This window comes from Balaenoptera ricei, chromosome 16 (assembly GCF_028023285.1).
Source record: "Balaenoptera ricei isolate mBalRic1 chromosome 16, mBalRic1.hap2, whole genome shotgun sequence".
NCBI classification, from domain to species: Eukaryota; Metazoa; Chordata; class Mammalia; order Artiodactyla; family Balaenopteridae; genus Balaenoptera; species Balaenoptera ricei.
The window spans coordinates 32,065,756-32,081,887 of NC_082654.1; the positions used below are offsets into that span (position 1 = coordinate 32,065,756).

Consider the following 16,132-nt stretch of genomic DNA (forward strand, 5'->3'; position numbering starts at 1 on the left):
TTTCCTTCCCTCCCACGGCTTCCTCAGTGCTCCCCTCTGGCCCTGCTCCCCCGTGTTTGGGCTCTTGGTCACCAGCTGAGCAGAAGAATCCCCTCCCCAGCTTCTAATGGCACCTCCAGATTTATCAGGATTAAAAGAGATGCTTTATAGGAAGAGAAAAGAATGTAAAAGAAACGAAACACGTAACTCTCTGAAGTAGTTTGTATTCATGGGCCCAATTCCTCACCCTCCATGCGTTCACGCTCTTTGCAATACATCCCATTGTGACAAAGCGTAACTCCCCATGTCTGGAGGCTTAGCCATGTGACCGGCTTCGGCCACTGGATATTAACAGACATGGAAAGGGTCTTGAAAAGCACATACACACTGGGATTTGCTTGCTCTCTTGTCTCTGCTGTCATCGTGAGAAGGAGAGGGCCAGGTTAGCCCGCAGGTCCCAGGAGGAGGAGGATGGACCCGAGGAGCAGAGCCCCACCTAGCTCAGCCAAACACCCAGGCTGTGTGCAGATCTCTGCTGCTTTAAGCCACTGAGTTTTGGGATAGTTTGAATTTGGGGCAATACTAGCTGATACACACCCCACCCCCAGGTTCCAGCACCAGGAAGGGAAGGAGGCTCCTTCCCTGTGCCCAGGGCGGGGCATCAAGCTTCTCTATGGGGTCCTGGATCTCGCCATCTCCTCTTCTCTGAGGGGGCCGGAAGGAAAGGGCAAGGATCATTGTGAGGCCTCCCAGCTCTCCAGCAGGCTGAGGACACAGAAGCAGCTGGAACAGATGGCCTTTCGGGTCTCTTCAAGGCATGGAGTCGATGCCCTCCTAGAGAAAGCATGACGTCCAAATGGGTCTGCAGCCTGGGAGTTCCAAAGGCTGCCTCCGTTCCCTTGGGTGCCCTAAGATGAAGAGGGCAAGAGAGAGCGTCTCCCTGAGAGAGACTCAGAGATGGTGGTTTAGGAAATTGTGCTTCCTCCTGAGTGAAAGCAGTGAGAATACATCCCATATGTGGCCTTGTGCCAGGACACAAGGGACACAGCTCCGGGTGACAGGGGAGGAGCAGGCTTTGACCTGAGCTGAGAGTCAGGACTCAGTCCCCCTCCTCCCAAAGCTCCAGGAGGGACCCACAACCCCCTCTAGAATCTCTGATCTTCTGACTAAACCTGTTTCACCCCTCAAGGTAAACCTGAAACTCTTTATTCTTTCATTTTGTTACATTTTTGTTTAAGAATAGTTTAAAATATTTGAGTGAAAAAAAAAGACTCCACCATCTTGTTTTCTCCTATTTTTATTGGAAATATACAGTATTTCAGCTACATTGTGGGCAAAGTGGGCTTTGATGAGCTTTCCTGAAAACAAGCCACCAATTACCACACTGTGTTTGTGGAAAATGCATTGTGAATTCTAAGTAACAGTCCCACAAATGGCCTATTAGAGCATAACCCATTACCAGGTGGGGCATGATCATGTTTCCCAAACTATTTATTTCTAGAAGCAATCTGCACTTCAGTAAGACTTAAAGAATCCCGAACTTTCCTAAGGCATCTTTCATTATAATATGAAGCATAATTTATCTAACCTGAAAAAAAAAAAAAAAAAAAAACCAGAGAAGAAGTTGACAACTTTTTCCTAAGCATTTCTTTCCCATGGTTCGAGGTAATCCAATCCCAGATGTGCAAAAATTTCTTCTTCACTTTCTGCTTTGAGAAATATCCTCTGAAAGCATAACAAGACATATGTGCATTCAGATATTTTTGTTAAGCATCTCAGTGCTGACATAGTGAAAATATTACTTGTAAAACTGTTTTGTCAAAATAAATTACTGCTAAAACACTTTGCCCTGCTTCTGAGGATAAAAATTCATCTTACCTGACTTCTGTAATTTTTGTATTTTCCCACCCCCAAAACTTAATAAATTAAGGTAAAATTATGACAGCCTTACATATTCAACTAGAGGCATTTGGTATTTTTCCTATGGATCTGTAGTTCTTGACCACAGTTGTTCATTAGAACTACCTGAAGGAGTTTTTTAAAAAAGTGTTGAAAACTGAGCTATACCGCAGTCCAATGAAATCAGAATCTCAGGACAGATCTTGTCATCCATCTGTTTAAGGGGTCTGGGAAATTCTCCTGTGCAGTCAGAATTACGTACTACTGCCACTGGTAAGGAGGAGCGGTGATTATAGGATACTTGTGTATGCTGGGTTCTCCTCCTGGTCTTCCACCCCTGCCCCGCTCCCACCAGCCTCCCACCCCATGATCTCTGTTAGATCGAGCACCACTTCTCCTCCAGCCCTACTTGTTATAGCACAGCGTTGGGCCTGTAGGAGGCACTCGCTTTTGTTGAACTATTTGTTATGTGTCAATTTGTAAGTCTTCCTACATCGTGTTATGTGAAGCTGCCTCCACTCACATGCTAGACAACTGAGGCTTTCCTGCCAGCACCCACAGCCCTCTCTTATGACAGCAGCACCTTGATTTTTCTTTGGGAAACCACCCCTCCCTACTCTCAGTCTCTGAGGGTCAGGTGGGGCTAATCCCACCTCCGAGGAGGGGCACACGACCCAAGCCTGGCCAATAAGAGCCACGGAAAAGGGTTCAGGGATTGGCACGTGGCCCAGGCCTGGCCAGTGAACATCAGCTAGGGCTCTAGCCAGACTTATTAGGAAAGAAGCTCTTTTCTGAAGGGGTAGCTAAGCTAGAAGGATGGAATTCATAGGAAAACCCTGCCTGAGAGTGAAACCAACACTGAGGGAAATTTGCATGATCACCTTGATACAGCCACACCTGAAGTCCATGTTATCCCAGATGCTACAATATATAAGCCAAATTCTTTTCTTTTCTTTTCTTTTTTTTTGCTGTTTCTATTTTGTATTGGGTTTCTGACACTTGTGAGACAGCTCTAACTAAATACACCTCATTTAGACTGTAAGCTTCTAAAGGGTAAAAACCATTACTTCTAGTTATTTTGTGTCTTCTTCCTCCTCAGAGCTTAGTTTAGTGCCTTTGATTACCATAGGAAGAGTAGATCTTGGCACTTGTGGACTTAGTTGAATATTTAACTCTTCCTAATTCATACAGTAATCTATCATTTTGCTGAGGCAGCATTTGGACTACTGCAAGGCTAGCACGCCAAGTGAGTCTCAGCTGGTGTGTGAGTCTAGCTGACTGCTCATCTACATCTCAGGGCAGCTCTGTTGCTCTCCTTCTTGCAGTGGACTCTCATTCATGACCTATATGATCACTCAAAATGCTAATTCTCACTGCATCTGAGGGGTACTTGAGTGATATTTGTGATTTGGGGGGATCCTTGGTTTTCTTTGGCGTTACTCATTGCAAATACCAAGGATATACCGAACTCAGTTAATCACTGTTGGACTGGTTCTAGGGGTCCAACTAGCCCATCATCTTTGAGCCCAAAGCCTCCGAGGTGCATTCTGGGCCAGGTGGGGGCTATGCTCCCATCAGGATCTTTCCAGCTGCCCTCAACTGTGATCGGTGGGGACAGGGCACTCGGGGCAAAGGAAACTGAACCTGGACACTAAAATTAGTTCCGGAAAAGTGCTCAGGGAGCCAGCCTTGGTGATGAGGATCAAAGAGGCCCATCTCAGGGAGACAGCTCTACCTTAGTCTTGTCATATAGAGCGTGGTTATCCAGAATCATCTTCCGGTCGTGTGTAGCGTAGCGCCGGAGGTCTCTCTCAAACTGCTGGATAAGAAATAATTAAAATAAATGACTATCAGGACTTCCCTGGTGGTGCAGTGGTTAAGACTCTGCGCTCCCAATGCAGGGGGCCCGGGTTCAATCCCTGGTCAGGGAACTAGATCCCACATGCGTGCCACATCTAAGGAGCCCACGTGCTGCAACTAGGGAGCCCGCCTGCCGCAACTAAGAACCAGTGCAACCAAATACATATATAAATTTAAATAAATAAATAAACAAATAAATTACTATCAAGTCTAGAATGTCTTCAGTATTATGTGTTTAGAGATATTTAAATCCCTATACAGGAAGTCCCCTATATACAAACGAGTTCCGTTCCGAGAGCACATTTGTAAGTCCAATTTGTTCGTTAAGTCCAGCAAAGTTAGCCTAGGTACCCAACTAACACAATCGGCTATATAGTACTGTACTCTAATAGGTTTATAATACTTTTCACACAAATAATACATAAAACACAAACACAAAAAATAAAACATTTAAAATCTTACAGTACAGTACCTTGAAAAGTACAGTAGTACAGTACAACAGCTGGCACACAGGGGCTGGCATCGAGTGAACAGGCAAGAAGAGTTACTGACTGGAGGAGGGAGAGGAGGTGGGAGATGGTAGAGCTGAAGGATCATCAGCAATAGGAGACAGAGGGCAAGCTGAAATTTCACTCATGCCTGACGTTGATGGCACAGGTTCTGGTTCCTTGCTGGAACCAGATGCATGTTTGCATATTTGAAAGTTTGCAATTTGAAGGTTAGTATGTAGAGGACTTACTGTAATGAAATGTCTATCTCCACTAAACATTCTCCAAGCAATTTTCTCCCCCAGGGCAATAGTTTACGATGACAAAACTCCATGCTCACATGCACACACTAGACTGTAAGCTCTGTGAAAAAAGGAACCTGATTTGTTCTGTTCATAACCATATTTCCTCCTCAAATGACGCCTGGCACATAGAAGATGTACAGCAAATATTTGTTGAATGAATAAATGAAGATTGTGAGGATTGTGTCCAGAATAATACCTGGCCCAGAGTAAATGCTGGATAAATAATACTTGGTGTTGTTTTTTATTTGGAATATCACTAATGTAAAAGAGGATGAGGAGTTAGGAGACCCAGATTCCAGCCTGGATTTTGTTCCTGTCTGTCTGTGCATCTCTCTGCAAGTCACCCAGCCTCTCTGAATCTCGGTTGGTCAAACAGGAGGGTGGGGGAAGTGCATGAGTAAGGTCCCCTCTGGCTGTAACATCCTCTCATACGAGATTCTGTAAAACTGATGGTCTGAGCCACCTGCCCCAGAGTAGCATCTCCGATGATCAGGGTGGGCTCGGAGGCTCCAGGGAGCAAAACCTGAAGCCTTAGATAGAGGACAGGGAAACCCTGGAAAAGGAGGACAATGAATGAAGTTGTCATTGAGGTTAATTTTCCTAAGAAGCACAGATCTAGAAATTTTGTCCTTTCCATGTGGGATTAGGGAGCAAGGATGGAATCATTGCGCTCTCTAGTGGCGAGTATGGGAAAGCTGGCGGAGACTGGGAACTGCCCTTCCTCACCTGGGTGTGTGAAGACAGACTTTCCAGCCAGAAGTTCTTTATAAGGGAGTGGAGGACAAACTATGGCTGTGGAAGGATCAGGGTGAAGCAGATTCTGGGTGCAGTAGCTGCTGGTCTGTGAAAGTACAGGAGTGTTGCTTAGCACACGGTCTCCTACAGCCCTGGGCCATTTGCCTCCAGTCCCCCCAGCACTTAGAGCAATGGCTCCTCACACTGGGCGTGGGGGGAGGCTGGCGAGGATGGGGTAACAGGTGCAGTGAGAAGCCCCCCTTGGCTCCCCACTTCTGTGTGGTGAGAGATCTATTTCTGGACTTCTCTGCTAAATCCTCAGGAGCATTTTTCCATATTCTGTTAGGAATTATAATGATGTCTTCCATTTGGAGGGTAATAATATTGACTCAACCAATATTTATTGAGCACCTACTATGTGACAGGTGTGTTCTGGATGCTTGGAATATAACAGAGAACAAAACATTGTCTGCCTTGGTGAGGCTTGGATTCAACAGGGGACACAAATAAGACACAGTAACAGCATAAGTAAATTACATGATATGTTCAAAGGTCATGCTGTGTACAGCGCAGGCCTCATAAAGGAGGTAGGATCTGAGCAAGGACTTGCCCGAGGTGAAGGAGCTAGCCAAGTGGACTCTGGGAAGAGCACACCGTGCAGAGGGAACAGCTAGAACAGAGGCCTTAGGGAGGGGCGAGCCTGGCTGGTTAGGGAGAGAGCAGTGGGGAGGAGTTCAGAGAGATGAGGGGGTGGGGAGACCACGCAGGGCCTCGTGGCCACTGGAAGACTTTTACTCTGCATTGAATGCAGAGCCCCTGCCAGGTTTTGAGCAGGAGAGTGACCCGATCTGACTTATGTTATAACAGGATCACTCGGCTGTAGGGGGCAAGAGACCAGTCAGAATAGCTGTGGTCATAATCCGGGCAATGATATCCTAGTTAATGTTTATGGAGAACTTATCCTGTGCTGGGCACTGGGTTGATTTCTTGCTTTATATTAATTTCTGATCTACTCTATTATCACTAGTATTTAACAGCTTCTGAAAGAGTCTAACAATACTTCTAAAAGAACAGTATTAAGTATACAATTAGCCTCAGAATTGTGTTAAGATGAAGGCACTGTCTAATTTAATCCTCATTACAATCCTGTGAGGTTGGTACTGTTATTAGCCCCATTTTTCAGATGAAGAAAGGAGGCCCAGAGAGCCTAAGTAATTTACCCAAGGCCACACAGCCAATGATAGAGCTAGGACTCACTCCTGAATCCCAAAGCTCAGGTTCTTTACCCTGGACAGTTCTGCCTTCTGCTTTACAAGCTCTTTAGTTTCTCTCAACAACCCTGTGAGATAGGCAGGGCAAGGATGTTGTCTTTTGTTTCAGATAAAGAAAGCTGAACATTGAGCAGGGGCAGTGGTACTACAGTCTGGCTGTATCACTGGTCTCAACACACTTCAGAGGTTGGCCCGTGCATGCTGCATACAGTTGTGCAAGTTGCGCACTGAAAAACTCCAGAGGGCGCTATTCACTGTGTAGTCTTTGTAAATATGCATGTTTCTTATGACAATCTTCTGGGAAATGGAAGTAAGGTATTTTAAGGAAGAGATGCTTTTTAAAGTTGGTGAAAGGGAGCCATTTGGGCTAGTAAAGAGGCTGGGGTAGCCCAGGCATCTAGCCACCATTGTCCATGTGTTTCCGGAGGAGAGAGTGTACCTCCTCTAGCATCTGACACAAACGTGGACAATACTCTTGAAGGAATCTCAGCCAATAAAGTCATGCTGACAAACGGCAGATCTAGTCTGAAGAAATATGATTCAGAGGAAAACAAAAGCTTCTTTTGTTTGTTTTTTTAAACTAATGAACTCCATACCCAGTCCAGAAATTGCACTGTACTTGGATGGCTCTAGAAAAACCTCAGCTCAATGTGTCCCAGTGGATGCATCCTACTCAGGAAATCTTTAAGGCACAAGATCCAAAGGAAGCTTTGTCAGCTTAGTAGACGAGACAACCTGGTAAGTTAATGACCCCAAAGTGGGGTCAGATTAATAGGTGAAGTGGCTTAAGAACATTTCCCAGGTGCTGAAATCTTTGGGTTAAAAGGTGAAATTAAATTTCTCACCCACAAAATTTTAGACCAGACCTAAACCTGGTCACCCACCAACATGTATCCACCTGGGGACAAAACACATCGCATTCAGTGGTCACATATGCGGGGGCGTAAAGATGATAACACAAGTAGCTACCGTTGGCTGAGCCCTTACCACATTTAAACACACGCATCTCATTTAACCAAATGGCAAACTTGGGAGGTGGGCGCCACTGTTATCCACAATATAGATGGGGCAACTAGGACTTGAAGAGGTTATAATTTGTTTAAAGTCACCCAGCTAAAAAGTGGGAGAGCTTAGTGCTCTGTTAGTGCCCCGCAGAGCCAATAACAGTAATTTCTGAGAACTCTGAGAAAAGAGAATAAAATGCGCTGAAGAGATGCCCATGTTAAAAACAAAGTGGACAAAGAACAACCATTTCTGCCAGCGAATCCTGACTGGCATGACCTTGTATAACTTTGGACTTCTTTTTGGAACTCTCCCCTTTCCCAACAGACTCTGTTCCCAAAGATGTACGTCTATCAAACAAAGTGCATTTATGATGTATTGTTTCATCAGCTTCCCTAATTTTTATGAATGAAAGATGCCAGCCAACATTTTTGATTAGGGTAAGAAGCTCTAGTGCTGAGATCCTGTGCTGAAATGATTCCCCCTGAAAGCAAACACACCTGACATTTAACTCAAGGTTGAGGACAATTAATTTCTACGTCATTTATCATATAAATTCCTTTAACGACTCATGTCACTCAAAGCAACAGTCAACTACATGGGAAAACAGTGTGGGGTGTTAGCTGGGAGGGTGGAGCACAAGCTAATGGGACAAATCCCGGGCACCATGTCTATGAATATCACATGATGGGAGCTGGGAGCTGCCACTCAGCCAGCACTGGCCCCGTGCCTGGCATGGTGCTGGGGGCTTTGCCAGCTTCATCTCACTGGATCTCTGCAACGCAGGGAGGTAGAGGCATTTTTGCCCTGACTTTCCTGATGGGAAAACTAAGTCTTAGAGGACATGGGGAACTTGACGGAGATCACCTAGCTGGTAAGAGTCAGGGCAGGGGCTTGTGACCAGGTCTGGGATGAGCCAAACGTGTGCCCTTAGCCACCAGACTGCTTTCTCTGCTTCCATGGTTCTCATACTTTAGCTGCGTCACCTGCAGGGTTCTTTCAAACACAAACTGCTGGGCTCTTCCCCCAGAGTTTCTGATTCAGTAGGTCTGAGGTGGGGTGGAGAATTTACATGTCTAACCTGTTCCCAGGTAAGACTGATGCTGCTGGTCAGGGGATCTCTTTTTTTTTCTTTTTTTTAGTGTGTTTTCAAAGCCTATGCAAACCTTAACTTCTAGGTGGTATTGCTTCCTCTATATGCAGTCACCCAAGTCCTACTGATTTTACCACCTAAATATGACTTGAGAGTCTTTCTTCATCTGCCTTTCCCCGCCATTAATTTAGATCTTTCTCATCCTTGTCTAGACTATTGTGTTAATCTCCTAGTCTAACTCAGTAGATGGTTCAAATCATTTAATAGTTTCCCCGTTACCTATAGGTTAAACTGTAAGGTCCTCAACATTTATAATCCATCCCCACATTCTATTACCTGCCCATTTCCATCTTGTATTACATTATAAATCCCTTGAGTGTGGGAACCAGTATCTTTGTATTCCTTATAATATTGTGAACATAATAACTGCTCAGCCAATAGTTGTTGACTTAATGAATGAAGTAGGCAGGCTCTTGGCTTGGCAATTAAGTATACGTCTCTAGAATTAAAATGAATTATTCTGTGTAGTAGGAATAAGAAGATAATTTTATTTTGGTATATTAATAATTCACACATTATTATTTTATGGTAGTAATGTCATACATTCCTCCAGTAATATTAATTTGAATTAATACGATTTTAAGCTATTACATGCAGTTGTTCTGAGTTCCTGTAGAATTGTCTTTTTTTTTCCCCCAGAAGGGAATTAATAGAATTGAGACATAGCCAAGAGCAGAAATACTAAGTTTTGGACATCCATTGTGGTACAAAATAAAAAATTAGCAGTCATTGACTCCTTGTTAGAAATTTGACTCCTAGTCAAAGATTTATAAACTTTACCTTGTGTAAATAAGTCTGTAATCATAATCATCTATGATGCTCAGAATATACCGATGATTCATGAGCCACTCTAAGGGAATCGTGTAACTGGTATAAATCCGTACTCGGTTTTGTTTTAATTTGCAACTTTTCTTCTTAAAGTCTTTTTTAATCTAAAGTTTTGATGGGTACATTGAAACACGGTAAAAATTATTGACAGTTGTGATGTTGTTTTTAACAAAAATGTTTACATCATAAAAACAAGTTTCTTAGACTTATTAGAAGGTAAGATTTCATGACAGATGAAATATTTAAGATATGCTTCATTTAATATATCAGTAAGTTTCACTAACTACACATTTTGTGCTAATTCATTTATTCTTTCTTTAAATTGAGGTATAGTTCACATACAGTAAAATTTACTGTTTTGTAGTGTACAATTCAGTGGCTTTTCGTATATTTATGAAGTTGTCCAACTATCACCAATCTGTAATTACAGAACATTTTTATCACCCCCAAAGAAATCCATGCTTGTTAGCAGTCACATCCTTTTCTTCTCCACCTAGCCCCTGGCAACCTCTAATCTACTTTCTGTCTCTATGGATTTACCAATTCTGGAGATTTCATATAGATTTATACAATATGTGGCCTTTTGTGTCTTGGCTTCTTTCTTTTTTGTGTGTGTCATATTTTTTATTTTTAATGTTTATTTATTTATTTATTTTCTTATTAGTCATCCATTTTATACACATCAGTGTATACATGTCAATCCCAATCTCCCAATTCAGAGGGGATCTCATTTTGAGAATAACTGTTGTAAATGCATCTGTCTCACTTGACCATGTGCAGGTGGAATGCCCTGATTTAGAGATTTCTGGCCACTTCCCTCTCTCCTGTCCACCCCCTCCCCCCTCCTTGTCCGTCTCCCCCCATCCCCACCCCCACTGCCATTGTCTCTCCCCTGGGCCCAGGTAGACCCAGTCTACCTCTTCTGGAAAGCTAAGACCATCCCACAGAGCCAGGTAGCACTTACCCGGGAGCCAGTCCAGCCGAGCAGGGCAAAGGCATGTTGCTCGTAGGGACACATGACCAGGTCCACACGGATGGCCTTCCAGGTCTTTCCTTCCTCTTGGATGGACGTGTCACTGTCCACTCTCTGATGGTGCAATTTTAAAATCAGAAAGCATTTTTGAAAATGATCTAAAGTATCCACTTGCCTGCTTGGCACCTTGAACTTTTCAAACGTCGACTCCACAAGGTCATAGTATAAAAGTAATCCCTGAAAATAAACAGAAAGACGTCAGGAAGAGTCCCTGATGCAGAGGGTCAGAGATTTTATATTGGGCTCTTAATGAACGCTCTTAAAGAAAGCTTTGCAGATTTAAGCAAAACGTGGGTGCGTTTTGTCCTTGCGTTGTGAGCCCACCTGGCGACACTAGCAGAGGGAGCCAAGGAGTGGGTGTGTTACGCTCCCTCTGCAGCAGAGGAATTTAGCGATTAGAGGGCCCAAGCCAAGGCCGCTTCATGGCAAAGCTGCCAGAGAATCCACTCCCCCAAGGTCTGACGGCAGACCAGTGCTCAGAAACCTGCCGCACTCCCTTAAGTACAAACCAACTTTGAACAAAAAGCCGTGCCGTTTCTATGCGGTTGTTCGGACTTAGTGTCCCTCCATATTATACTGATGACTAGGTCTACTTGGCCCAAAAGGTTGTGACTGAGGCTCAGCCGCGTTGGGGCCTGATGACTCGCTCTTTCTAGGGAGCACTTTGAGATTGTTGCTCTGCCTGCCTTGGACACTCAGACAAAATTGTGGCACGTCACCGAACGTTGCCTAGTCAGAAAGTTACGCCCAGCAAGCTGCCATCCTCCAATTTATCTGCTCCGTGGGACTTCCTCACGGCACAGGGCAGATGTGGGGTAGGGAAAGGCAGAACTATGCAACTAACTGCTGAATCTGAGCAGCAACTGAAAGAGCAAATAACCTGAAAATAATCTAGTCATAGCTATTAGGGTGTATGATTTGTTCTCAGATTCTTTAGGTCAGACATTCTCAAATATTATCATCAGACGCATTTGGAAGGTTTGTTAAAGCACAGTTTGGGAGGTCCTGTCCCCAGACTGATTCGTGCGGGGGCGGGGTGGGGGGAGATGAATTTGCATTTCTAATAAGTTCCCAGGTGGTGCTGACGCTTCTGATCTAGGGACCACACTTGGAGCATCACTAGTTCCATTTGCTATTGTTATTAGAAGCGCTTGGCATTTCGTGTGCAACCCACCCCCACCCCCAAGAGACATTGTTTCAATTCAACCCAACACTTTGAGGAGGGGATGCTTTTCCTTTTGCTGATCCCAGAAGAGGGAACACTTGGCCCTTCAGTGCCTCTCCCAGAAAAGGTATGAGGAAGAACCGGCACCATCTGAAGCAGGGGTGGGGAGTGGGGGGATTGGGGGGTGGGGAGCGCTGATGTCAGGAAGAGCCTCTGGTGCAGGAGGCAGATGTTGCCCTAGACAAATCTAACAACCAACTCCGGGAAGACACAATTCTGCTTTTTAATGAAACTTACTAAGATTAGTCAATATAGCAGCCTTTCATGTCAATTTGAATTATGTAAATCTGAAAAGCGAGCTATTAAAATATCAAAACAGTCTCACTTTGAAGCCAAATTTATAACATCCCTCCCCCCTTTAAAAAAATTCACAAAGCTGGCTTCCTAAAAGTTGTAAACTGTGTTTGTACTATTGCCACGTGGTGGTGATACTTTGGCTGGTCATAGACAGACGGGCCACCCGCCAGGCATGAACCCAAACTACACCCAGCCAGCCCTCCCCTCTTTGGGGTGAATTGCTGGTGGCCAGTGGAGTCTTCTGGATGGCACCCTCCCCCCAAGATCAGTATTTCCAAGCTCTTTTCCTCCATTTCTTCCACCGAGAGGTCTTCTACAAGGACCACATGTAGATTCATCTGATAGGCAACTGAAAACCATACCCACTGGCTGTTCATTCGTTCTGCAGGTGTTTTAAAACATCGTATGTGTATATGCGTGTGTCGTGTAAGCATGTGCTCGAGTGTGCCTGCATGAGATATAATCATTTTAATCTGGAAAGTGCAGATTTCGGTAAGAAAGGCAGGGGTGGGGAGTGAGGTAGAGGTGGAAGTTAACCATGATTCACAACCGAGATGTTGGGGGCAGGCGTGGGGCTGCAGGGGTGTGGACAGAGTTGGTGCCTGTTTGTCAGCAAGGGAAGGGGTGCAGCTGCTCATGTTCTCCCCTGGGTCCCCTCACCCGGCACAGTGCCTGGCTCTCCGGCAGAGTTCAATATACAGTCGTGCAGGAGAGATCATGACTATAGCCACTGTTTAATAGGCATTTATCAAGCCCTGCACCAAATGCCTTATCTAATTCTCTCAGTTAATCCTCCCATTAGCGAATGAGAGAGGCTTGCTATCCCTGTTTTACAGGTGAGGAAAGAGAAGCTAGGAAAGAGTCCCAGCTCCTACAGCCAGTAAATGGCAGGGTTGTGCTTTTAAAATCCCAAATCTAAAACTCAAGTGCTTAACCTCTGCCTCCACCAGTGTCTGCCCATCTCTTTGCTTGGGGACCAGCAGTATGGCTGCCTGGTGGCCGAAGAAAGACCAACGAAAATGAGGCTCCTTGTCCCCATCTCCCAACCCCATCCCATGCCGGGCTGGGACAGTCTCAGAGCATGGGGAGGGTGGTGACTGTATACCAAGGTCAAATAGGTCCACCCTTGCCAGAGCCTCTGATGGGGGTCCAGGCAGCCCTCTCTCCACCCAGCCCGTGGCTGGCAGAGCCCATCAGGGTGCTGTCTGTCCATGAGAATCTTTCAGCTTTCCTGCTCGAGCGGAGAAGTAGGGCCAGCCTAGGTTCCGCTGACTCTTTCTCGTCCGGCATTCCCCTGGCTCAGCCTATGATGTTCACTCTCAGAGCTCCTGGCCGTCTGGATCCCCACTCCTGAGAGAGAGAGGGGCCTCGTGGGTGAATTTGGATCTGGTTCCAAAGTTGGTTCTTCAATTCTGGTACTCCTGGCACCCGGGTTGCGTGTTTCTTGTACTAACTGTATCTGAGGTCTTCTTTCTCCTGTGTGTCAGGGAGATTTGTCCACACCCAGAAGATGCTAAATCATGCAGGGAAAAAGAAGCTGTGCTGGAAAAACACCAACCCCAGCCTCCTCGACCCATCCAGGCCTTCGGGTTCCTAGGGAAGGGCCCTCTGGTCTCCTCAGACCTCTCACTGGAGTCGGGCAGGAGTCAGGGCCCTGCAGGTGGCTCTGGCCGCAGGGTCATCCTTAGTTCCCTCCACTGGGCAATATGCGGCCCGGGGCAAATCTGATCTCAGTGGGTGGGGGCTCCTGAGCCATGACCTCTGCTGGGCCCAGCTTGCCCTCATTAGCTCACTTCTTCCCATCTCAGCACAAAGTCAAGGTGGTTATTGACCAACACAGAGTTCAAGGCAGCCCCAACACATCTTAGGCTGATTTTATCCTAGTCTTAGCCCCACCCCTAAGCTTGCTCTACCCTGGTTCACACTTCCCAGGTCTTCTCAGCACACGCTGTTCATTTTGTTTAGGGCTCTGATGCCTCTGCACGTCCAACACAGAGACAAGCCACCCTCGGTCCCTTTGGTAATAGGACGAGTGTGTATACACAAGCTCACAACCTGGACTCTAGGACCCAAAGCAGATAAGTCTCACTGCATGTCACTGGCACTGTGTAAGCTGTTGCCAACAACTGAGAATCAGTTAGATGATCATTACACATTTACAAGGTCAATAGTGTGCCAAATTCAATGGTATTAATATAATTCTTGAGTGTCCAAACATCTACTTATGATCTTTCTTCTTACCTTTCTTTCCCATAAGTTCATCACTTTAGGCAAAAGTTGTTGCTCTTCATCCTCTGTTGATCCTGGGCTGGTAATTAAAAAATCTACATCATGTCCAGTCTTCTTACACCTGATTTTAAAAATTGTATAAAATTGAAATAAATTAGATTTTTAGCTCTCAATTTAAGAAAGTCACCTGTGTTTCTATGCCCCATGCTTAAAGTTTGCAACACAAAATGCTCAAGATGTATTTTTTGAACAAAAGATCCTTGGTTACACAACTCTCCTCCTTGCAAAATAAATTTATGACACAGGAAAATTAAAAAATCATACACGGTACGTATATGATTAGGTACATGTGGGTAAAAATGGCAAAGATGATTTCTTCTCCACACCCACACATGCACACACTCCCACACACCAGAGACAAGCAGGACAACAAGCAAACCAAGAATTATATTCACGTAATATGAGATAGGGTTCTTGGAATTATGACATAGACTAAGGACATTTTCTTGGATTTGATCTTGTCTTCCCACTTTCTCCGTCACCTCCACAGCCAACAGCCACCATGTAAGAGGACCATGGGGAGACATGGAGAGGGAGGGAAGGAGTCTCTTTCTGAAACGGGGCTTCAATATCCAAAAATTGCACACATCTCTGTGAAGAGTTTATTCACTCATTGACACAACCAATATTTCTCGAGTGCCTACTGTGTGCCAGGCACCACGCACTGGCTCTCACTGAGCATTAAGTTCCCAAACCTTAGTGGGGAAACACGCATACAAACAATACAAACAAATTACTTGACAGCTGTCCAGGGAGAACTGAGGAGGGGTGCCTCGCCCAGCATGGGGAGGAGGGAGTCAAGGGAGGCTTTCTGGGGGAGGTGGCATCTGAATTGAAGCTTAAAGGATGAGGAGAAGTGAGCCAGCTGATGAGTTGAGGAAAACAAGCCCAAGCAGAAAGGTGGGACGGAGCAAAGTCACAGAGGCGAGAAAGTGCTCTGTGTGTGCTGAGAATGACAAGCCACTTGGGGTTGCTGGAGTGAAACATGAGGTGCAGGAGATGAGGCTGCAGAGAGAAGCTGGCGCCAGACCCCCGAAGGCCTCTAGTGCCAAAACTCCTGAGCATGGGGAGCCACTGAAGGTGTTAGAGCAGGGGAGGTAAAAGCAGCTGTCATCATTATTTACCTCCGGAATCCTCCTGTCATGGTGACGAAGGCATCAGGCATAAATGCCCAGACGGCCTCTTTAACCAGCACACTGACTGCCTCTGCTTCGGCCCTGGTCACACGGCTGACAAGGTCTTCATAATAGAGGAATCCTGAGAGGCCATTGGACAGGTCAATGGAGAAAGGGACATGTCTCGTGTGAAATGACCAGCCCTCAGTGAGGGGGGATTCGTCCCCACATAGAGCTAACATGACCACAGACATCAACGCCAAACTGTTCCACAGAGACCAAGTGATCTGCGTTCTCTTGGTTGTGAATTTTTTGTGTTAACAATGGCTCTTTGCTTTCTGACTGAGAGACTTAAAATTTCCTGACTAAGGAAGAGGCAATATTTCATATCCTAGAACCAAGCTGTTCAAATCTGACTTCCTATTGAAGAACCAGCCCTCCTGATCAATAAGCTGTGCCCTATTATTTTAAAAAGATAATGCATAAAGATTTGGGGTGGGAAGATTTGGGGTTGCACGGTTATAGATGAATTAAAGAATTGAAGTCAAGAATAGGAAGGTGGGGGGCTTCCCTGTTGGCGCAGTAGTTGAGAATACGCCTGCCAATACAGGGGACACGGGTTTAAGCCCTGGTCTGGGAAGATCCCACATGCT

General features: G+C 45.4%; 1 protein-coding gene across 1 annotated transcript in view; it reads right to left on the reverse strand.

Annotated features, from left to right (window-relative positions):
* Positions 1–1,275: 1,275 nt before the first annotated feature.
* Positions 1,276–16,132, reverse strand: part of DNTT (DNA nucleotidylexotransferase) — a 36,149-nt gene continuing 21,292 nt past the window's right edge. The window contains exons 7-11 of the mRNA XM_059899875.1: positions 15,489–15,621; positions 14,317–14,425; positions 10,485–10,730; positions 3,614–3,697; positions 1,276–1,704 (exon numbers count right to left, since the gene is read on the reverse strand). Of these exons, the coding sequence (XP_059755858.1) occupies positions 1,618–1,704; positions 3,614–3,697; positions 10,485–10,730; positions 14,317–14,425; positions 15,489–15,621 (659 nt within the window). The 3' untranslated portion in view covers positions 1,276–1,617. The remainder of the gene's footprint in view (positions 1,705–3,613; positions 3,698–10,484; positions 10,731–14,316; positions 14,426–15,488; positions 15,622–16,132) is intronic.